The following is a 25267-nucleotide window of genomic DNA, read 5'->3' on the forward strand; positions in this document are numbered from 1 at the left end:
CGGATGGTCGGCTGCTCCGCGGCTCTGGTGGAGCTGCCGCAGTCGTGCCTGCGGGAGGTCCACCGGAGCCGTGGACCAGCGGACCCTCCACAGTCATGACTGCGGCAGGTCCACCGGAGCTGCCTGCCGCCCCCTCTGGCAAAATGCCGCCCACTAATAATCCTGGCGCCCTAGGTGATTGCCTAGGCCGCCTAAATGCAAGCGCCGGCCCTGGTACCACATGACCTGACTCCAACTGATCAGAGACAGGAGTTGGTGAGTGCTGTGCTGATGATGCCGGGGCCTCCACCGGATGGCTGGATCTTGGACCAGGAATACCTAGTTGACAGAGTTGGGACATCTCTCAGCAGAACTAGATTCAAAAGGATCAGAGATTCCGGATTCATATATATTGTGGACCCTCAAGAAGAGTGTTTCAAATGCTAACCAGAGGAGAGCTGGCAGATGTCTTGAGTTTGACCAGATACAGTGGTGCCAACGTAGAAGTGGTGGACTTTCACTGGATTGGTATTGACAGTGTAGAGGGAGAATGGTCCCTTCTGTCCCTCCACAGTGCCAGAATTGAACCTGACCTCTCAGAGTGCGATTTCTGGGCATTAATAGATCCTGGTACCATTGGTACTGGCCTTTCTCTATGAGCTCCAGATGCACCCTGATCTGGGGTGTGAATTCTCAGATGGTGCCAGAGGAAGGGGAGAGGTAGACCTCTTTTTGGAGGGTTTTTTTTGGGTTGTTTTATCCCTCTTCTTGTGAAGGTGTTTTCCCTTTCCTGCATCGTGCCTTCATTTCACAGAGTCCTTGAGACTGGAGGACTCTGAACCAGTGGATGCTGGAACTGGAGGGGTGCCAGCCAGTGGCTCAGGTCAGCTAGATGTGGAGTGGAAGGCCCAGGGTCCAATGGGGCCTCATGGATAGCTCCACAAGGTGTCTCCAGAGTCTGAATTCTCAAGACTGCCTGGTACATGGGGGAAAAGTGTGACAAATATTGCACCTTGGGGGAATGTGTGTTCCCTGAGGCAGCATAGGCAACTCTCATGCGGGTCACTCACCAGGAAGACCTGGAGGCAGGAAAGACAAGGTTTGAAGCCTGGAACTTTGGACATAGTAGGCATCCCAACTGGTGAGGGATTTAATGCAGGGACTGGGGAGTCTCCCTCAACTAACTAAACTATCCAAATATAAAAACTATTCATAATTTTTTGCAGGTTAGAAGATCAAGCGGGAATGCTGGAAAGAGTAGACAAAGGAGACTTCCACCTCAGACCTAAGGCGGTAGAAAGGACCTGGATAGGTGCTCAGGTGGTGCCACCCTTTATGCCCTTAGTTGGGAGCATGAGGAGATGAAGGGTGCAGCCCAATGGACACTGCTACTGAAGAACTTCTAGTCCCGAGTGCATAGAGTGCATGTGCACCCCACAAAGAATACCCACAGGGACTCAAAGAAGCACTTACAAATCTTCTCACTCCAGACTGTTCTCACTCTACCTAAACCTGCATTGTAGCCTGTCTCACTGACGTCACCACCATCAATTTAAATTTCAATAAGGCCAAAACTGAAGTCTTATTTCCTCTCTCCACCCATTCTCTATCTCTGAGGAATACAACATTATCCTCACTGTCACTCAGTCTTGTAACCTTGGAGTCATCCTCTACTCCTCCTGCTGCTTCCTTGCATTTCTATTCTGCCTGTATAGAAATTCTGTAAAGCTCTCATTCTCTCGTCTTGATCACTGCAACTTACCTCCTAAAGTCTCTCTCTCTCCCACACACACACTGCCCATTTAGTTCATACAAACCCCACCCCTAAACAAACAGATCACATTTCTTGCCCATTGATCTGACCACATCAACTCCTTTCTGAATGAATCCCTTCTCAGGGATCCCTTCTTGTTTCTTACAGCATTGCCCCACCTACCCACCTACCTACTTGTCCAATTCTCCCATGATTTCCCATATTCCACACTACCACCTGTGTAAGGAAATCCCTTCCTGAGCAGACAGAGGAGACCAATACCCTTTATTCACTCCATTGCCTCCTTAAGGCTCACTTCTGCAAAAGCAGTGAGAAAGCAGTCAACTAGGTGACATTTTATTGGTTATTAAAGAAAACCTAACATTTCCTTATTGCAGCATTCCAAACATCAGTGACCACATTACCTTAGTGCTGTGATTTTCATCTGTTCTCTCCCATGCTCTTCAGAATTGTTTTGTTACCCACCTACCCACTCTCGCTATGTTGTGTCTGGTGAAATCTGTTTTTTTGCAGCTTGTGATAAGGTCCAGTCTTGGTCTATGTATTCTGAGTGGCCTAGCAGCTACTCAGGTGCAGCACAAAATAAAAAATACCACTGCTAATAATACTCTTAACCTTATGGCTTGGACTCTTCTCTGTTACCTCTCAGATCCTAAGCTATTCATTGTCCATCCTGAAATTTAGGCAGAGGGGCTCTAAAATTGTTAGAATAGGAGGAAAGAGAAAAGAATATCTGTTAACATTCTGATACACAGAGAAAAAGGCAAAAGGCCTTTGTATGACAAGTCAAGAGGTGGGTAAAAGGTGCAAGAATGGGCCTCAATACTTTCCGTTTTCCTTAAATGTCTCTCAGCTGTCTTGCACAGAACAATATTTGTGCAGAAGGTTTATATACTGTGACAAATTCTAGTTACTGCCTTAGGGGTGCTCATCCCTCATGGAAACTCATTTCACATCTCATCAGTTACAGCAATGAGATGGGGAAACTGATTTCTTGTTTCTCAGAGGTATGCACATGCTGGGTGGATGGCACAGGCTCAGTCCTAGCAGAATAAAGAATTGGACTGAGATCATCCACAGGATTTTTCTTCCCAGTGGGCTGAGCCTATGCTCTCTTCAATTTTAGAATATAAGATTTCTCTCTGGAACAACCATTCTACTTATTTCCATAGAGAACTGGGTACAGAGGCAATTGTGTTTTCATTTCAAGTCTATCTCAGCAAGTTAGATGAAAGCAGACACGGACATTTGATTAAAGTATGCTGTATTCATTTACATTAATGATTACTGATTTGCCCTTCCTTTGTGAGGAGCCCAGTGGTGTGCCTGATGGAATCACTTATCAAAGAATTTGATTGAGAGATGCTTTTAAAAGGAATTAATGCATACAACGTGATGACGGGCCAGTTCGGTTTGCAGTGGTTCATGCCAATCTGTTTTAAATTTTGAGTCATGTGTACTTGTCTGCCTTGAGTTCTGGGCTCCTACAAACCAGTTTTCTTTAATTTCATGTTGGAACAATGCAAAACCATCCTGCTTCACTACTTTTCTGTTCAAAACTATAAAACGGGCAGTCTGCTCAAATCAAGGTCCTATTTAATTCCAAAGATTCTTGAGGTTTTTTGGCAAATTTGCCCTACATTTCAGGTTTGTAAGAAAACTTTTATGTCTATTAACATTTTGCAAAGCATTAAAGTGGAGAGGGTATCCACAATGGAGTATTTTCATATTTTCTGCTGTCTGGTAGCTAATACCGTGCAAATGGACATGAAAGGGCAGGATTTTATACTCTTGGTGGAGCTTCTGAAGAACTAAAGCAGTTGTCTGAGAAAATTAAAGACCACATGACAGCTGCTTAGTGTACTAGTGAAGAGTGCTCAGATAGCACAGTGATGGGCATGGTCTAAGAATCTGAAGAGAACAGAAAAGGGATCTAAACAAACATCAACAATATCAGGAAAAATAACTCTCTCAAACCTCCCTCTCTCAGCACAGTTAGCATTGGATGTACAAAAGAACCCTTCAGTGGATAACTGGGAGATATTGACTGCAGGGTGGGAAAGCAGAAGGTTGTAGCTGAAAAATGTGCCTTTCCTGATTCAACCCTGAATAGGAGGCTCACTGAGGGTGAAGTGAAGGCTTTCTCAGGCACACACAAAGACATCAAACACTACATAATTTCCTGTGTGATTGGCCAACACATCGACACCGTTACATAGAAAAATATTCACAGAGGACAGTGACAGTGGAGCCAACAACAACAGTCCAATAGTTCAGGCTCCAAGAGACGGTTTAGGCAAAGTTAACACCAGGAATAACAAAGGCCTTGAGCAGTTTCTCCTATCATGAATGTCTTATGAACTACGTCATCTCATGACATCTTTTGTTCACTTTGTATGTAAAATATACTAGACTTAGACTCTCTCTGAATTTGGTCCTTAATCGGCTCTCACCTTAAGCTGCAGGTGGAGATTTTAAAGGAAATGAACAGCTCTTGTGACGTAAAAATAAATAAGAAGCCCTGCTCCTTCCATTCATGAGTTATCATCTTCTGATTAAACCTCGGTGGGTTTTAGATCAGACCTCTAAAGTACTATGCAGCTACATGGCTTTAAAACAGATAAACCTGAGTCCCTCTCACACAGCCCCCACTTCCAAGCTGTTTCTTAAGTAAAAAAGGCAGCTAAACACGGAAGAAGAAGAAGAAGAAAGAAAAAAAAGTTTGGCTAATGCTCGGACACATGAAAACTAAAGCTATTTACAGATGAAAAATATTTTGGACTAACTTTAATGGACACATCTGTAGTGTACTACAAGTGGATTTATTTGCATAACTTGTATTAATGTTAATGGGAGGCTTGTGGCTAAATCGCTGCTCTTTGTGCTGTTAATTCATCCCTAAGGGATACATTTACATTTTTATTTACAAAAGCTGAAACACTGTCTTTAATTCATACTGGTCTGACAGACAAAAAGCACAGTGGAATAAATTAATGAAAAAGGGAAAATATGAACTCTGAATTTAGTGAGTTAAGTTTTTGGGGAACTTGGGCATTGCCAAACTGATCCTGACCAACGTTTAATAATTTGCAATATTATAGTAGCTGTGTTGATCCTAGGACCTGAAGAAGAACTCTGTGTAGCTCGAAAGCTTGTTTCTTTCACCAACAGCAGTTGGTCTAATTAAAGATATTATCTCACTCACCTTGCCTCTCCATTATTTTATTAGGCTAATATTCCATCACAACAGTACCACGTACACCAAAATGCCCAGCGATGACCAATTATTCAATAGCATGTTTATGGGGGAAGTTTTTCCCTAACTGCTGTCCATAGTTGTCTTATGTCCTGAAGTTGATGTGACTGAAATTCATATCTGTGTGTCTAATCCTCACTGAATCTTTCTATGCCATCTGCTACATTAATATTTTGGGGTAGTTTTTATAGGTTTGTTGCGCACAAAAATCATTTTTGTTGTTTATATTTTTAAATATTTTGCCTCTCTCTTCACTGAGCCTCCCTTTGTTTTGTTAAGGAAAGAAGGTAAAATCGGAGAGCCTTATATTCCTTCTTTGTACCATTCATTCATTTTATATACGTCTACCATATCCTCTCTTATTTGTCTCCTCTCTAAACAGTTCTAAGCCTTTCAGTCTCTCCTCATACAGAAGTTTTCCATTTGTTGCCCTTCTCTAGACCTTTTCTATTTCAGCCATATTCTTCTCAGACTTAATGATCAAAACTGAATGCAGTACTCCAGATAAGGGTGAACCACACATTTATTTAATGGCATGATAAACATTTTCTGTGTTTTTCTCTATAATTTTCTATTCATACAGTATAATGTTCTATTTGCTTATTTCACTACCAGTGTACTGAGAAAGTGTTTTCACTAAGCTGTCCACAATGATACCTGGGGTCAAATTCTCCTCTGACTTTCATGCTGTGCATGGAGTTGCATGTCAGGTAAGAATTTTGCCTTCAATCTTTTTTCTGGCATTGTGACACAATGTTCCTTCTAATGTGCACTGCCTGGCATTTGTTTATACTGCATTATCATCAGCCACTATGTTAGGTACCTCTGAAATTTCTCACAGCCTTCTCTAATCTTGACTCACTTAAATAATCTTGTATTATCTGCAAACTGTGCCACCTCACAGTTCACCTACTTCCAGATCAATAATAAATACATTAAATAACAGCCAGTCTGAAAGATTGGGAAACCTGAAAATTAGCCTCCTTCTATGTTGAAAATCGCCCATTTATTCCTACTTTTTGCTGTCTCTCTCTTAACCGGTTTATAATCCATGACAGATCGTGTCTTGTAGATTGTAAACTCTTGGGAGGAGGGAGAATATCTTTTAAAATTCTCTCTAAACTGTTACACAAAGCTGTGGTATCATATAAATATTTTATATAAGCCATACTTGCTTCTTTTTATCAGCTCATATTCATCTAGTAGACATTTTTTCAATTATTTTATCCAAATTATTTTTTCAATTAATTTACTCAGCCTTGATATAAGGTTCTGTGGTCTGTAATTATACCAGGGTCATCTCATGTATCTTTCTTAACAAATGGTACAATTTTAACTAGGCTCCAGCTCTTTATAGCAGCTGAATTGAAGCCAACTGTAGTTTGCAATAAATTTGTGGAAAGACCTTGTGCCTAGGAAAGTGAGTAATGGTGCTGACTACAGCAAGATACAGCGCCTGCTTTCCCACAAACTGCCTACACACCTAGGTCTTGACCTCCAACAACCTCCTGGTATTCCAGCCCTGCGCCTCTTCTGAGCTAGTGGTTTTGTGATGTGAGCAAGCACCCTCTCCAGATTAAGGGTCCATCAAATTCCTTTTCACTTGCGACCTAAACAAAGTAGGAAAGCAAACTCTTACAGGCGAGTCTGGTGTCTGGCAGAAACTCAGCCTGGGCCGTGTCACTGATCCTTGCTCTTGTCTATGGAATAAGGTATTTTTCTTAGCCATGTTCCCTAGTGACTTAGGTAGAACTTAGAAAGCTCCTATTTGTTTTTCTCCCATCTAGGCATTAATACTCCACTCATTGCCATTGTGTGCAAGTGCCAATTTCAGGGTATGTTTCATCAAACATACTGCCCCCAAACAGTGAGCCTTACTGTATCTCACATGCAGTTTTAAATGCCTTCAAAGGAGTTTGCCGATCCTTAATGCTGTAGAAGCACCAACATAATCACTGATGGCAGCACACACAGCTCTGGGAATAGTATTTCCAAGTCCGCTTTAGCATGGAACCCACAGAGGAATCGCAAAGAAGAAACATAAGAATGAAATACCTCGTGATATTTTTTCACTGTTTTCCCTGCCGTGCACGTGCAGGATCTCCAGTTCACTGTTCCACAGCCACAATTCCCCCCACAGCGCTGGACCAGGAAGCAGCGGGGAAAGAAAACTACATTTGTCAGCTTCAGTTCCTCCCTTAAATTGACAGAGTAGTTCCTTGGAGTGCAGCTGTAACGTTTCACATCATCATTCAATCTGTCCAGATCAACTGCAAAGCAAAAGTAGTCTTTGTAAGCTTGAGTGGGAAGTGTCTCAGAATGAACTGTTCTCTTGCATGGGAAGTCACAACACAGGGTTGTGCTCCTGCAGCATCATTCAGAAAATAAATTAAGTGTCAATGTGATTTCTTTAAAGGTAAATACCAAGAACCTAGTTTTTATGTGATTGCACATGGCCATCTCGGCCTGATGCTGTTCCACTGAAGTCCACGGCAAAACGCTCACTGACTTTAATGATGCTGGATCAGGGTCAGAGTCGGTAAAGCACTGGGATGGCAGTCAGGAGACTGGGTTCTATTCCCTGCTCTATCACTGACCTGCTGAATGACTTGGGGAAAGTCTCTTCACCTCTCTGTGCCTGTTTCCTCTCCCACCATTTGTCTTGTCTCTTTAGATGTAAACGCTCTGAGGCAAAGATTATCGCTTATTATGTGTTTATACAGCACTTAGCACAATGCAGTCACATTTTGAGTTAGAACTTATCGTTGCTACTGTTATACCACTAAATAATAGAATATCAAAGTCTAAAAATAATTTAAAAACTTTGTCAAATACTCTTATTTCACTGAAATTTCCAAGCACAGGTTTTCCATTGTGGTGAGTCATCTGATGTAAAAATACAGTCAACAGTGGTTTGAAGAATAATTATAATTCATGGTTATAAAATCCATACAATGTTATAAAAATTCCCTAAAGCCAATTTTATGATTAAAAAAAGAGGACTAAAATCACCTATTTTAGTTTTGGAAGTTCTTTTTTTAGTTTTTCATCTTTTCTGATTCTGCCCCTCAATTTGTTGATGAAAGTTGAATAATATATCGATAGATGGAGGGAGCTGACTAATGCAATTCTGCAGCTTCCCTGTGTCAAGCAAGAGTTCACTCTCTGAACTGAAAGTTGTAACTGGTAGGAAAAGACACATTAACATGCATTGTAAATTAATTTCTAATTAATAAAATGTAAAATCTATAGCTTGAGAATGCGTCACAATTTGCACTAGAGAAGCCACCAAGCCACTGCATTAACACTGATTTACACAATCTGCAGAGGAAGTAGTGATTGGTAAATAGCATGCACCTTTAAATTGTGGCTTTGAAATATTTATTTATCCAAGATACATATGCACGGTTGTTAGATAAATGACATTAGCACCAGTGGACACACTCCAGTCTAGTTCATTTTTCATGCAATGTGTTAACCCAGTTGGGGGAAAGTTAGCAGATAAATCAGAATTTTGGACATGTTGTGATACCATGAAAATCATCTCACCATGAAAGCTCAGCTGTTCTCTCAAGAGAGCTAGTATTCTTACAAAGAAGGTACATAGCTTCCTCTTGAGAGAAGCACAAAATCAATGGGAGTTACCAGTACACACATGCATTGAGAGGAAAATACATTCCAAATGCACATAGGTCGTTCTCAGAAGAATAAAAAAATACTGATTTCTTTGTTTCAACAGGTTATATGTTGTTCTCTGTTGTCACTCTTCAAATGCACTCTCTCTCACTCTTGTTCCCACAGGCTAATTTTTTTCCACAGAGAAGAAGGTTTCCTCTGCCCCCAGCTCCCATCAGTCCCATCAGCACTTTCCACACTCAACTTTGTTTAAAGATAAAGCAAAGCTTAGTTTGTTCACCATTACTTTAACCAATTGGCAATCAGAAAAACTGACCAAATGGATATGATGCTGATTCTATAGTCATGATCAGTGGTATCTCTGGACGCAGGGCCGGCTCTAGCCATTTCACCACCCCAAGCATGGCGGCACGCCACGGGGGGCGCTTTGCCGCTCGCTGGTCCCATGGCTCCGGTAGACCTCCCGCAGGCTTGCCTGCGGATGCTCCACCGGAGCCGCGGGACCAGCGGACCCTCCGCAGGCATGCCTGCGGGAGTTCCACCGGAGCCGCCTGCCGTCCACCCGGCAACCGGCAGTGCGCCCCCCGAGGCATGCCGCCCCAAGCACGCGCTTGGCGCGCTGGGGCCTGGAGCTGGCCCTGTCTGGAGGGGAAGTCCTAATGCATCAATATACTCTACCACATCAATCCAAGGTGGAGAATTCTGGAACAAGTAGTCTAGGGTTGGAATGGGCTGAATAGATGTGAGCTGCAATGAAGGTGTGGAATAGGGAAGCTTGTATGGTGCCTACCCCTGCTATCGAACACGTGTGTTAGAATATGTCTATAGTGCTGCAATCTAAATTCTTAAAATAGAAGGAGGGAAACAGTCTTGCATGGATTATTTAATGCTAGTTTAAGACATTAGGGTGGCATTTGTGAACGGGATATCTGTAGATTAATTTAGAATAAAATACTCAATGCTTGATTCAGCGCTGGGCTTCAGGGGCATCTGCTGACACAATGCAGGTCGCAGGGCTGCCAATGATGGGTCATTCACCTAGAGAGCGCTTGCTGCAGTGCACTGCACCCATATCCCCCACTCTACCAGCTGGCCATCACAGTTCTAAGAGAATAAACTGGCAGGGGAAGGGGCACCCAGAGAATGAGCTGACTCCCTGCAAAACCCATTTGGCCTCCACCCATTGAGCATCTATCCTTTAAAGGCACTCACCTCTGGCGGAACTCACAGGGAATGTGGCAGTACAGACAGCAACTTTCCCCTATCTTGGACAAATCAAAGCACTTGCCACTGCTGCGGGGCCACATTGAGCTAGTCTGGATTATTACTGTAATGAGTTCATCATGGGATTATGTCTTAACATTCAGACTGCAGCTGATGGAGAATGAGGCTGCCCACTTATTGAGGATGACAGCATATGACGTGAGTCACATTGTGGCAGCCACAACTAGCCAAAGGGCTTAAGCCCCCTAGTTTAAAGGTCAAGGCGTTCTCCATAAAGGGTCTTCAATTCTGACCTGCCACAGACTTAATTTGGTGTCCTTTAAAACTTTACAAGGCATTTTCTCTCAGGCTTTTTCTGAGCCAGCAACCATGGAGAGAAAGGGGAGAAGGGTGTAGTGGAATAGTTGTGTTCTTGGGCATTTCAGAGGGGTTGTAGTTTAATGACAATGATGCAAAGTGATAGGACTGGTTATTTATAGCAAAAGCATCTCTCCACAGCTTGGGATGGGTCAGGAGTGAAAGTAAGGCAGTATGGCGTACCAGTAAAAAGTGGCTGCAGGTACCGGCCCCTAGCTCCTTACTTTAACTTCGCTTCTGCTTTTGCGCCCCCCGTCGGTGGCCCTGCCAGGTCCCTAGTGGCAGAGCCACCAGTGGGAGAGCACAAAAGAGGCAGCGACGTTAAAGCGCTGCCACAGCAGTGCTTTAAGCAGGGCCCTTAAGTGCTGCCGCAGCAAAGACCCTGCTTAAAGCACTGCCGCAGCAGTGCTTTATCATCACTGCCCCTTTTGCCCCCCCCAGGCTGCCAAAAGGGGGGGCGGAAAAAGGAGCAGCTGCCCCGGGGCTGGTAATTTAAAAGGGCCTGGGGCTCCAGACACTGATGCAGTAGCGGCAGCAATGGCCAGAGCCCCAGGCCCTTTAAATTGCTACTGGAGCCTTGGGTGGCGTGGGCCAGGCAGCCTGAAAGGGCTGCTGGGGGATGCTGACCCCCTCAGCCCTGCCCCTTCTGCCCGAGGCCCCACTCCTTCCAGCGGGGGTGGGGAGGGGAGCAGAGACGGCCCCCATACCAGTAAGTTTTCAATTTTACTTTCGCCCCTGGGATGAGTAAATATAAAGAACTCTAAATCAATTAATGAAATAATACATTTTAGTTAGCTATATTTTTCTAGCATTAGCCACCGGAGAAAAATATGAGGAATATTCCAAGATGCATGCACAAAGACTTTTTGGATCCTCATCTAGATTCTTCCATAATGCTAAGTACCCACTGATTCCACTGATTTCATTTGGCATTGCAAATGCTCAACACCTCTGAATCTCATACTTTTGTAAGCACGGTCCAGATATAAAGGGATTAAGAAGCGCTCAGGTCACCCACTACAAATGTCACCTAGAAATAATATGAAGTTCATTTTGGATTCTGTCCTAGCAAGGTGGGACAAACTAAGTAGGCAACATACATGGTCTTAACAGAAATGCCACATTCTGATCCTACCACAGAGATACACAAGAACTGCTCTCACTGCTTAAGTGACTTTAAAACTCCATTTGTAAATCATTAACAAAAGAAAATTCTCTTAAGAACACCCTCTCCAGAAAGCCCAGATTTGAGCTTTTCTTCGGTCTCAGAATTGTCTTACTTTCTGGAGCCAGTTCATTTCCTCATTCATATAACAATGAGATCTTACAGTACAGACAGCTTCATGCATCAGTTCACTGCTGTGACTAAAAGGTAACCGAGTCTTGGTGTGAAATCCTGATGCTTTCCTTATCAAGGGATTGAAACCACTGGGGTCCTTAATTTAAAACTGGAACTAAAAGGTTCTTCAGATGGGCTGCACATAGCTTCAAAACTGAAATTACAGAATTTTTGCAAAGGACATTCATTCATTTTATAGGCAAAGAGAGACATTGAAGACTACAATAAGCAGCAAGCTGGGAGATAAAGTATTAGACCCCCAATTTAAGCACCTGCTTAAATCCATTCCTACCAAGGACAGCTCTTAAGTATGTGCTTAACTTGAAACATTGATTTCAGTCAGATTTAAGCACTGCTTAAAATTAAGCATGTGATTAAATGCTATCCTGAACAGAGATATTTTATTGAATCAGGGGTCACAGGCTACTATTGCTGCTAATTTGAAAAGGGCCTTGTTCATATGGGTCACAGAGGTCTCTGCTACTAGTAACACTCTGTTTTCAAATCTAAGGAAGATCTTGTTATGCTTTTTTTTTTTTTTTTAAACATTCTGGTGTAGGTACTGATATGGCCCCTGTGAGGTGGGAAAGTGCTAGTTTCTCCATTCTATAGCTGGGGAACTGAGGTGTAGGGAAATTGAGTGACTCACCCAAGGTCATAGTTCAATCAGTTAGAAATACATTTCTTCTGGCCTCCTGTTGTGAGTGCACTAACATGCATGTGTTGGGCTAAAAATTCCAACACTCACACACTCCTAATTTAAGTAGCTGAACATATGTTTGTGTGCAAGCACATGTGCACACATGTGGGTAGTAGATTATTGAAGTGTTAGCAAGTATTTTGCAAGTGTCAGTGCACACACCGGTGTTTGTACCTGAACATTGCATTAGATTAATTGGCCAACATTTCAATTCCAAAAATCTAGGCTTCCTTGACATACTGGGGCTAGATTCACAAAGAGACATAGGTGTGGTGGTGAGCAGTGTCACCATGCCTAACTTTTAAGTGTCTGGAAAAATCACTGGGATTCACAAAGCCTGTGTTAGGCACTCAAGGCTTCTATACAATAAATGGAAGGTGAAAAGTGCCTAAGAATGTGATTCACAAAAGCCAGAACACTAGGCCCTCCCCACCTACACTAGCCAATGGGAGATGCAAGGAGAGGTATGTGTCCCAAAGCCTGTCAGGGAATTCAGCTGTGAATCCTCTGCTGGAGTCCGGCACATAGGGAATTTCTTGCCACTGCTGTCTGCCACCACCTCCTGATAATGCTTAATCCAGTGGTTAGGACACTCATTTAGAATGTGGGAGACCTCCAGCAGTTCAAGTAAACTCTCTCCACCTGACAGAAAGAAAGGATTTGACCAGGGATCTGCCACTAACCACTGAACTATAGATATTCTGATGTGGGGCTACCTCAGTCTCTCCTGTGGATAAATAATTAGAGTTACTAGAGCAGGAGGAGATCCTGGCTCTCCCACAGCCTGCGGATGCTCTAACCACCAACTATAAAGTCATTCTCATACATATGTGCTCTCTCTCCCTGGCCCCCAAACCCTTTTCTTAATCCAAAGCAGAACAACTTCAACAGGAGAGACTGAGGGAGCCCAATATCAGAATATCCTATAGCCCAGTGGCTAGGGGCATTCAACTGAAAGGTGATAGATTGCTGTTCAGATCTGTTCTCCCCCTCAGTTGGAGGAAGAAACGGGGGGTCTCCCACATTCGAGATGAATACCTGAACCACTGGGCTAAAAGTTATGAGGAAGGTCCCCCTCTCCATGAGCACAGCTAATGGATCTGGCCCCACAGGTGAGTTAGGTAGAAGAACACTTATCTTCCCCAGTTTGTGAATCACGCTGTGGCTTAGACATCCAGATGCCTAGAGTGAGGCAGCACTGTGCATGCTCGGAGGCAGCCAGGGAATTTTCACTGCAAAAACTTTGGCACTGATTTAGTGTAGGCACATCCTGGGTTCGGCAGCAGCCGAGTGCATGGTTTTGTGAAAACCACTGCTGCCTGATTCTGGGATTTAGGAACCTAACTCCCTTTGTGAATTCAGACCACAGGTGTGTATGTGAGGCACAATAAGCCACTGCAATTTTCAACAGCACAGAAGATACTCTAAATTGCTGAGGATTCAATCCCACATTTACTTAACAGAGCCAAATTGTCCGTTGGTGTAAACTGACATAATCCCGATGGTCTCAATGAAGTTATTCTGTTTTACCTCAACTAAGGAGCTGGCCCTCAGAGGTAAATCTTCAATAAATGTCTAATAGTAATAGATATTTTCTTCTACATTTTTAATCCCGTGACACATTCAGTATAAATATAGTATATTTGAGAACTTTAAGATTTATCAAATCTTTCTTAGCGGCAACTAGAAGAAAAGGATGCTGCATTTGGATTTCCACTATATTCACAGTTCGCAGATAAAACTCTCTGATACAGCAAATACCCTTTAAGATGGAGAGGGCAGAAATTTCAGTGGGATTACAACTGTCCATGGGAACAAAGGTTCACAATACATGTTCCTATTACAAGTTGGGACACCAATTACGTTCAGGGAGTGGGTGAAGTAGTATGAACAGGCCCAAACCATCACTTTCTAAAGTTTTCTATTGCAGTGACGTTTGCTCTAAGTGTCCCCAGTAACTTCACATACAGTAACGGGAAACATAGGTGCTGAGTTTTCTTTTTCCCCGGGGATGCTCCACCCCAAGGCCCTGGCCAAACTCCACCCCTCCCCCGAGGCCATGCCCTCGCTCTGCCTCTTCCTGCTCCCGCTCCACTCCTTCCCCTGAGGTCCCACACTCACTTCACCTGTTCCCATCCCACTCCGCTCCCTCCCCCGAGGCTCCGCCATCGCTCGCCTCTTCCTGCCCTGCTCTAATCCTACTCCTGAGGCTCTGTCTGACCACTGCTCCCTGCTCTCCGTCTTCCTCCAAACGCCTCTCTCCCACCCACCAAACAGCTGACTGGTGGCAGCTGTGGCCAGTGGGTGCTGAGCACCCACTTTTTTTTTTCCTGTGGGTGCTTCAGCCCCACAGCACCGATGGAGTTGGCACCTATGACAGGAAATATCCCACTTGCCACAGTGGGGAAGAAGATGCATAATCACTGGGCCTTAGTTATATTATGGAATGACTGGGCACTTTGCAAAGTACAACTAAAGTAATTCCTGACTAAGGGTGGAGGGGTATTCTGTTTGTTCAGGGCTTACAGTAGAATGCGTGCATTTAGATAATCAGCAGTTATTTGAGGTGGTATGTCATGAACCCAGAGTATACATATTTGCCATTAAAGCAGAGACATTTTGAATTTGTGCTGTTTGTATTTAATGTCTGATGCACTGTAACTTGCTGGCGACTATCCCAGAACCTTTCAAGGAAGAGTACATGGATGTTTGCAGTAATTTATTGGTGACTGTTTGCAAACCCCTGAGAAATGAAATTCTTCAGTTCACATTTTATTTAATTTCTTGCTAAATAATTTTAATTAATGATAAATAGAAGCTGTGGTTATGCGCACAGTGAACTGCCACAATTTCGGGAACTGATATATTCATTTGGTCATTATTTCATATAAGCTGGGAAAGTTCCATCCAGACTTGTGGTCCCTGTGCTGCTTTCTCTTTCCCTGCTTTAGAGCAGAGCCTGGTCTGTTTATTTATGTAACTTGTAAAGCTGTCACTGTAGACAGATGTTATCTCAGGAACGTCCCACCTGATTAATTTCTTCTGATAGCTGAAGGCTTTTTGCATATGATTGTCTCAAAACAAAATAAGCAAAGAGAGAAAGTGTGGGGGCTCAGGCCTGTGCAGTGTCCTTCAGTGCCAGAATGTACATTCTTGTTTACTGAGATTATTTCAGAGTGGTAGCTGTGTTAGTCTGTATCAGCAAAAACAACAAGGAGTCCTTGTGGCATCTTAGAGCCTAACAAATTTATCTGGGCATAAGCATTCATGGTCCAGAACCCACTCTATCACATGCATGGAGTGGAACATACAATAGGGAGGTATAAATACACAGCATATGAAAAGATGGGAGTTGCCTTACAAAATGGGGGGGTCACTGCTAATGAGCCAATTCAATTAAGGTGGAAGTGGGTTATTCTCAACAGTTGACAAGAAGGGGTGGAAATCACGTTTGTAGTGCTAATGAGGCCAATGTAAGCAAGGTGGCCCATTTCAAACAGTTGACATGAAGGTGTGAGTATCAGCAGGGGCAAATTAGTTTTTGTAGTGACCCATCCACTCCCAGTCTTTATTCAGGCCTAATTTGATGGTGTCCAGTTTGCAAATTAATTCCAGTTCTGCAGTTTCTCGCTGGAGTCTGTTTTTGAAGTTTTTTTGTTGAAGAATTGCCAATTTTAAGTCTGTTATCGAGTGTCCAGGGAGACTGAAGTGTTCTTCTACTGGTTTTTGAATGTTATAATTCCTGATGTCAGATTTGTATCAATTTATTATTTTGCATAGATACTGTCTGGTTTGGCCAATGTACGTTGCAGAGGGGCACTGCTGGAACATGATGGCATATATCACATTGGTAGATGTGCAGGTGAACGAGCCCCTGATGGTGTTGCTGATGAGTATTTGCAACTACACACAACAAAAACACTAACCCAGGAACCAAACCCTGCAACAAACCCTGGTGCCAGCTCTATCCGCATATATATTCAAGGGACACCATTATAGGATCTAACCACATCAGCCAAACCATTAGGAGAACACTTCAATCTCTCTGGACACTCAATAACAGCCTTAAAAGTTGCAATTCTTCAACAAAAAAAACTTCAAAAACAGACTCCAGTAAGAAACTGCAGAACTGGAATTTGCAAACTGGATACCATCAAATTAGGCCTGAATAAAGACTGGGAGTGGATGGGTCACTATTGTTTGAAATGGGCCACCTTGTTTACATTGGCCTCATTAGCACTACAAAAGTGATTTCCACCCCTTCTTGCCAACTGTTGAGAATAGCCCACTTCCACTTTAATAAAATTGGCTCAATAGCAGCGATCCCCCGTTTGGTAAGGCAGCTCCCATCTTTTCATATGCTGTGAGATTATTTGTGAACTAGAATTTCTTTTTAAAGCTGAACCCTTTCTCTACACATCTTCCCTAGACTTTTGCATCTACTTTTGTTTTGAGAAATAGCTTATGCCTGCCTTCTTCCTAGATCTTTGTATATAAGGCCAATTCAAAGTCAGTACTTTAGCTGTAAAGAAAGTTTTTTTTCACTTCTGAAGCAATTTTCATATATACATAATACTTAAGATTTTTTTAAAAATAAAGATATAGACAAGAGATTAAGTGACAAAAGTTCAGTGCTGTGTAATGACAGAGAACACACGCTTTGTCTAGAAGTACCCCCTCCTTTGCACAGGATGGCTATTCTCTTTTTACATCCACTACTACAGTACTGAAGTAATTATGAAATAATGTGCTAGTTGTGATACCCATGCTAGGAACCTGTCTATTAAAAATGGCCAAATTATTATGACATTGAGGCCCACCGTAAAATATTATTGCAAATATACAGAAATTTATTTTGCTACTGATCTCTTCTATATGGTACAACCATCTCTTCATGATCACTTTAAGGCTGGATATTCATATGCTTCGAGTTTCCTGTTCTAAGATATAGATCCGACTATCAAACCTTTCACATTTTTTTGAAAATCACAGCAAAGATTGTTTCTAATATTTACTTGTTATATTTCTTTGCAGAGGAAGTGACATGATATTTGTATACAGTTTTTACCTGGGCATGACTTATATATTTTGAAAATGCAAATACTATACCCCAAAAATTTCCTCTGGATTTGATTTCATTGAGATTATGTAATAAACGTCTGTATGAGTAGTGAACTATAAACAGTAGTACATATACACAGCATGAAATTTCAAACAATGAATGCAATTTTTAGAGATATACACCAGATACTGATATCTCACATAAACAGTATAAATAAATAAAGAGAGTGTTGTGAGATCAGATTTTGTGTATGGATTGCAGTTGTCAGATATATAAATTTGATCAGGGTAGTCCCAACCTTTAAAAGGTCATTGCAGGAATTGCAGTATTTGTGTTAGTTCTTCTTCGTATTGTTCTTCTTTCAATCTGTATTGATTGCCAACTCTAAAAATATTACATTTAAAGTGTCATTTATCATGTGGGTCATGTTATTGGACTGAAAATCTAGCAACACTGCACTGAACTCAGTTCCCTGGAACATTTGGTATGCACAGGGGGTAGGATAACAGTGAAGTCATTAGCAATTTATTTATATAATTTACGTGACATGTTCTGAAAATGCTGTGAGAGACACACAGGGATTATATCAAATTGTGCTAATCTGCCTCAGGGCAGTTTTAAACAAGAACAAAGGATAAAACCCAACCTGGAAGCAGAGAAAGCATGTAAATGGTGATATAATCTATTGTTCTTTCGGCTGCAAGGTTACTACAATGCCTATAAATATTCCTTAGAGTTCCACAGAGCCTTTGTTTGGAAGCCCTAATGTAGTCCTAATTTAAAGGATTTTATTTGAAGCCATTCTCTAATCGGATTTCAATATGTAACGTGGCTGTATTCCTGTCACATTTCAAGTATGAGCATTTCTTATTAGCCCTGGTGTGACCCTAAGAACCCCTCAATGCCAACTGGCAGAGTTCACTATTCTGTAACAGCAACGCCTATCACACCTGACAAACTCATTACACCCCAACATGCTGCTTTCATGGTATTTATTAAAAAAAAAAATAAAAAAACCCAATGGCATTAGGTATCTATTAAAAGCTTGTATCACATTGATCATTATAATATTTGCAAGATGTACATACAGATGAAATTTAGGAAGCTGTGTATAAGTATTAAATGCATTAAACTTGTATGTTAAAACTTAACCAGACAAACAGATTTCTTCCACACAGGAGATTATACCTATATGTCTCTGTAACATGCAAATTAAGCTTTGTAGTAAGTCAACACAATGGAAGTCTGTTTGTATACAGAAACACAGGAGTAGGGGAGCTATCTGTTTATGACAGCTGGTTAAGGGTTAATGTCTCTTACACCTGGAAAGAGGTAACCTGAAGCACCTGACCAGAGGACCAATCAGGAAACCAGACTTTTTCAGGTCTGGGTGGAGGGAAGTTTGTGTCTGAGTTCTTTGTCTTGTGCCTGTCTCTCTCTCGGCTTTGAGAGGATTTCTGTTTCCTGCTTTCTAATCTTCTGTTTCCAAGTTGTGAGTACAGAAATCATAAAACAATAAGGGTTATTGTTTTTTTTTCTTTTGTATTTACATGGTGTAGTTGCTGGAGTGCTTTGAATTGTATTCTTTTTGAATAAGGCTGTTTATTCATATTTCTTTTAAGCAATTGACCCTGTATTTGTCACCTTAATACAGAGAGACCATTTTTATGTATTTTTCTTTCTTTTTATATAAAGCTTTCTTTTTAAGACCTGTTGGAGTTTTTCTTTAGTGGGGAACTCCAGGGAATTGAGTCTGTACTCACCAGGGAATTGGTGGGAGGAAGAAGTTAGGGGGAAATCTGTGTGTGTTAGATTACTAGCCTGACTTTGCATTCCCTCTGGGTGAGGGGGGAAGAGAGATTAGCTCTCGGTACTTCTGTTTTCCAAGGCTGGAAATGGGGAGGGTGGAATCCCTCTGTTTAGATTCACGGAGCTTGTTTCTGTGTATCTCTCCAGGAACACTTGGAGGGGGGAAGGGAAAAGGTTTATTTCCCTTTGTTGTGAGACTCAAGGGATTTGGGTCCTGGGGTCCCCAGGGAAGGTTTTTGGGGGGACCAGAGTGCCCCAAAACACTCTAATTTTTTGGGTGGTGGCAGCTTTACCAGGTCCAAGCTGGTAACTAAGCTTGGAGGTTTTCATGCTAACCCCCATATTTTGGACGCTAAGGTCCAAATCTGGGACTAGGTTATGACACCAGCATCTTACAGGTCATCTTTTGGGTGTCAAAACAATGATTTTTGGAAAATATAAGGAGAAACAAAAAGACATTTGTCATCCGTTTACTGCAGAAAACCCTTGTAAAGCATGGGGATATTCATGAAAACTTGGATCCTGATTTTGACTGAAAACACTGTCTAGCTCTGTCAAAGACTGAATCCTTGGGAGAAAATCTACTTTATAAAATAGGAATATTAATAAGTGAAGACCTAAGATTGCATTTTATGTTTTATTTTATATATGTAACCAGTTCTGTTTCCACTTCTTATCCTTACTCACTCTTTTAAACCTCAACCTTTATTAATAATCTTATATTTGTTTTTGCTATAAGTAGATTATAGTGCTGTGTTGTTATGAATAACCTGATCCTGAGTTGTACCAGTTAAGCTGCATATACTGTCTCTTTGGGGACAGCTTACCTGGCAATTTCTGTGAGTGTCTAGTGACAGGGGCTAGATACTATAGGGGATGACTACCCCACACTCACCCTGCAGGGTTTAATGCAGGCCACAAGGGCCAATTAACTCATTAGGCAGCTGGTTAAGGAGGCCCAGTTGGGCAGGAATAGGTGGGATCTATAAAGCCCAGCAGCTGAAAGGAGAATGGGCTGCAGGGAGACAGCAGATGCTTCCAGGAGAAAGGGAGGAGTGAGCGGAGACTGCAGACTGAAGTTACTCCCTGGGAAGAGGCTTTGGGAACTGACAGGTAAGAAGGTAAGGTAAGAAGAAACCCAGGAATAGAGCAGTGAGGCCAGAGGGAGAAGGCCCAGATAGCTGAGGTAAGAATGCCTGGGCTGGAACCCGGAGAAGAGAGCAGGCCCACGTTCCCCTACCAGCCACTGGCCAAGAGGCACCGAGGCAGTGAGTGGGAAGACTGCCTAGGACTAGCGAGGAGCTAACTTCGCCCGGAAGGGGGTAACATAGATAGTGACATGGCCAGAGGGCTGTGCCACACAGAGGACATTGCAGTTCCTGGAGCTGTGAGAGGGGCTGTGGGCAGACAGTAGAGACAAAGTGACAGTGTGCAAACTGTGGACGGGGGGCATTGGCCTCAAGCTAATCCCTAGTGTATCAGGAAGAGGTGCCAGTATGGCAGTGAGTGGTTCACCCCATGACAGGGATGCTTCTGGGGAGTTCACAGACTGGAGTAGATCAAGCAGGGGCTGGGAGAGCCCCTAAGCTGAGTGCTTGAGACGCTGAAGGGCAGGCAGTGTTCGGGAGCTGACATCTGGTTACTATAAGAAAGACTCCCTCTCATTGGGGGGCGGAGAGAGGAGGGTAACATGGTGACCCAGTCTTTGGCACCCTGAGAAAGTGTCACACCAAGTTTATAACTAATATAATCATTTTGGACTGAAATGTATAGTGTTTGTAGCAGAGAATCCATCCTTTTGTTGGAAGAAAGGAGGAGAAAAAACCCACAACTCATTCCTTTAACAAAAACATCCTGAATTAAGAAACAAATTGGCAAACTCTTTACTTATTCATAGCAGTTTGCTAGGCCAAAGAGTTGAATTCCATTGTACTCAGTGGAGAAACCCTAATTAATCCAGATTTCCTGCAGACAACCAGAAAGATCGGATCAGTACTTGGAGCCAATCTGATCAAAATGGATAAAACACAGCACACATTGCTTTAGATACAGTACGTTTGCACTGGGATCAGATTTAATCTGAGACTCAAGTGAAATCTAGATAGAAAACTCAGTAAGAGATCAGGGTCTCTTGTCAGCCTCTATTAAAATCAAATCAGCTCCTTTTTTGTCTTTTATGTACATTTCCATTAGCGCTGATTCCAGTCTGGGAATAGGAGACACATAGCTTATTATGTTTCACGGGCCTCCAAATGTGATCAGATTGGTCCCAGGATTTAATACAAACTAAACAGAAGAAATGTGGCCTACATTTTCCAAAATGTGTAGAGGTTTTGATTGCTTAAATTTTTGGGGTGCCTTAAAGAGGCCTGATTTTCAAAGAGTAGTTGCTAAGCACTTTCTTAAAATCAGGCTCCTTTAAGGTTGGGCAGGCAAAAATTGAGGCAATCATAATGACTAGTCGCTTTTGAAAATGTAGGCCTGTATGTGTCCAGTTTCAGATCAAATTATACTAAGGTCTCAGCTGCTGAAGTTTAACTGCAAATATTATTTTCAGTGCTGATCCTTAAAATAAATAAATAAATAAATAGACAAAATTTATGCCTCCCCTTGCACAAACTGCAATGAAATGGGAATTCCACAGGTTGAAGGGCTTGCATAAGCAGACCCACAATTTGCTAATTATTCAAGAAAAACATTCAGCAAAACATATAAGAATATATGTATATTGAATATGTAATGTAGGATAAGAGTAATAAGAAAATTAATAATCGGAGTAAAACATTTCATTAGAGTAGCTGTTAAAATCTACAGCGATGAGCACTTAGAAGAACTGAGCTAGACACTCAATTTACCTCCACCACCACACAGTACAATTTCAGTGGGCAGCATTGTGCTTATTTCTTCAAGGACATGGCTGGACCTTCCATTCACTGCTTCTTCATTATTGGTTCGTGTCATTAGCTTAACATTCTTTTACTTTAGCATTTGATGGATGGATTGTACCAAAGGCGGGAAAAGAGACACATAATCCAGAGATGCACACTTTGTTCAACTACAGTTAAAAATACTAAACCACAACAATGTTCCCTGTCTACATAATAGAAATCAGTCAGATGTTCATATCCTAAAAAAAAAGCCAAAACAGCTGCACATGCAGGTGTTTGTGCCAGATGCTTCCCTAAGTACAATGTGATAGAAGTAATTATCTCCCACTCAGCACAGAACAATTCTAAAACAGGGTGTTTAAAGGTGGCTGAGAGTACAGGAATCCTATGTCTTACATGCAAAATAATACTTTAGAGTGAAGTTTAAAATCATCTGTCCTTAACATACATAATTTCAGGTGTCTGTGTTTTCATTTGTGAATATTAACAGACAGAAGCCAGCTTGTTGATGTGGGTGATAAATACCTTAATCAAACAGACTGAAAATGATTAAGGTTCAAATTCTTCTGTCCTTACTTGTGCTGGGTAACTCCTTGCTCTGAAATTAGTCCCATTGACTCCGGCATGAGTAACGGTGTCTGAATCTGAACTTGATAAGCAATCAAAGGTCATTTGTGAGAAGTGTACAGAAAACACCTGGAATTAAGAACATGTACAGTGTCTCCTCCTACCTTTGGACTTTCTGTCACGGTAGCTCCTGCCTCGATAATGATGTCCAGTGTCTGTGTACAGATTTTCAAGATCTTCCTGCCATGACTCTGGATTAAAGTGCTTGAGCAGCTCCTCCACGGTGTCAAATCCAGCGATGGTCTCGTCTAATGCTTCCGCAGTGAGGGTAGGGTCGGTCACTGATGGAGAGGGATAGGATACCCCCTAAGAGTGACATACAGCTCAGTGTACTTCGAAAAATTACAGCACCACTCAATACAAGTGTAAATAGTTACAGAGAGATTATTCTTATACCTGACTCACACAGAATATCCAAACAAGACCCCAAATTGGACTGAGATTCTGTCTTTTGACACAGTGACCTTACTCCTGGTATTATTAATCACTGTTGACTATCTTTTGAGCTCCTTGCAATGGGCCAGATGGCATTATGCCCCAGCATGCTGTGCCAGGAGACCAGGGAGAAAAGCACTGCCCATCTTCCCAAGTAAGGACAGGTGCTGCCAGGTGAATGGAGGAATGAGCAGGTCTAATGCTGCTGGACAGAGCTAGCCATTCCAAAGGGGGCCAGGAAGGCTGGGAAGAAGGCAGAGCTACATCCCATCCTTCACTCCAGCCAGCGTGTACATTATGTCCCTGTACAGGGTGTGGCATGGGCTGCTTTTCTCTTGCCCTCAAAATAAGGCAGTATCTAAAAGATGTAGTCCTTTCCTCAGTTTGCATGTAGACAAAATTGTCATTGAAGTATCTACAGATACACGACACTCAGTACCATAGTAATGAGGCTTTAATGATATTTATCCTCACAGCACCCCTGTGAGGTAGATCCCCACTGTACAACAAGGAATTAAGGCACAAAGAGACCAAGGCAACTCTCCCAAAGTCACACAGGAAGTCTACAGCAAAGCAAGGAACTGAACCCAAGGCTCAGGCACGGACAATCTTTCCTCTTCTTGGAACTTTAACAAAGCAAGGCCTAAGCAAAGACTTCAAGGTTTGGCCCTTTAAAATGAAGAATTAACTCTGATTTTCAAATGTTTATAAACTAGAATTTGAAAAAAAAATACTGAAGGAAATTAGAAAACTGTAATGTAAAGGTCTACACAATGTAAGGGCTTAAACACCCACATCCAAAAAGGATTAATATTTCTAAGCATTTAGGAACATATACTACCCATAGACCATGTGTATGTGGGGGACTTTCAGGAAAGCTAAGGCAAATCAACTGAGGGTGTGAAGTCAATGCACTTAAATTAAAGCCCATTAAACTCCCATGTGGATGCTCTCACTCACCAGGAGTAAAGTGGCCTTAGTTCTCTCCTGAATGAGAGCATCCACACGGGGGTTGACGCACTTCAATTAATGTGCATTGACTTTGCATCTTCAATTGTTCTGACTTAGGTTTCCTGAGTGACACATGTAGACAAGGCCTTCGATCAGTGGTGGGCAACCGCAGCTCCCATTGGCCAGGAACGGCAAATCGCGGCCACTGGAAGCTGCAGGGGGCTGTGCCTGAGGATGATCAATGTCTGCAAAATGTCTCGCAGCCCGCAATCAACTTACCCTGATGGGATGCATGTGGCCCACAGGCCACAGGTTGCCCACCACTGCCTTAGATGCATATGCATTTATTGAGTTCAGTTGGAGTATGTCACCTCTAAGGACAGAACTGACCTTTAATAACTAACATGCATTTATAGGGAAGAGTTTTACTTTACCATAGCAAAATTGCCAAAGTCCTAATTTCAATGCCCAAATATTCAATATCCTAATATTATCTTCCTCCCCCAAACTACCCTCAAATGTCCAAATTTCTGTGTAAAATATACTCAAGAAAGAACTGATTGCAGATATGTCATTCTCTTAAGACATATTAAATCAACTGCTGACAATGTATAACAGCATAGGATATAAATACAGGAAAACTCAGACCTTTATTTTCTCAGTTAAAACATTGAAACTGACAGAAAAATGAAAGAAAAGAATCCCTTCTGTCCTCACAGTCTGGACCTGAAGCCATGTAGACACAAAGGGAATGTCTATACTACAATCATGGGGCATGGTTGCAGCTTGAATAGCAATACCTGATTAAAGCTAGTAATAATAATAGGGATCAAATTTTCCTAGATGCAATAGCTGATGGATTCTTTCACCAAGTAGTTGCTGAACCAAGAAGAGGGGATGCCATTTTAGATTTGGTTTTGGTGAGTAGTGAGGACCTCATAGAAGAAATGGTTGTAGAGGACAACCTTGGTTCAAGCAATCATGAGCTAATTCAGTTTAAACTAAATGGAAGAATAAACAAAAATTGATCTGTGACTAGGGTTTTTGATTTCAAAAGGGCTAACTTTAAAAAAATTAAAGAAATTAATTAGGGAAGAGGATTAGACTGAAGAAATTGGGGATCTAAAAGGTGGAGGAGGCCTGGAATTACTTCAAGTCAAAATTGCAGAAACTATCAGAAGCCTGCATCCCAAGAAAGGGGAAAAAATTCATAGGGAGGAGTTGTAGACC

The 25267-nt window shown here is 42.2% G+C and overlaps 1 protein-coding gene across 3 annotated transcripts in view; it reads right to left on the reverse strand.

The window, feature by feature from the left end:
* The window catches only part of PDGFD (platelet derived growth factor D), a 174829-nt gene that overhangs the window by 9440 nt on the left and 140122 nt on the right, over positions 1 to 25267 (reverse strand). For all 3 annotated transcript variants that reach the window (XM_030560532.1, XM_030560541.1, XM_030560523.1), the window contains 2 exons: positions 22756 to 22957; positions 7065 to 7279 (listed from right to left, as the gene is read on the reverse strand). In XM_030560532.1, the coding sequence (XP_030416392.1) occupies positions 7065 to 7279; positions 22756 to 22957 (417 nt within the window). The remainder of the gene's footprint in view (positions 1 to 7064; positions 7280 to 22755; positions 22958 to 25267) is intronic.

This window comes from Gopherus evgoodei, chromosome 1 (assembly GCF_007399415.2).
Source record: "Gopherus evgoodei ecotype Sinaloan lineage chromosome 1, rGopEvg1_v1.p, whole genome shotgun sequence".
Lineage (NCBI taxonomy): Eukaryota > Metazoa > Chordata > Testudines > Testudinidae > Gopherus > Gopherus evgoodei.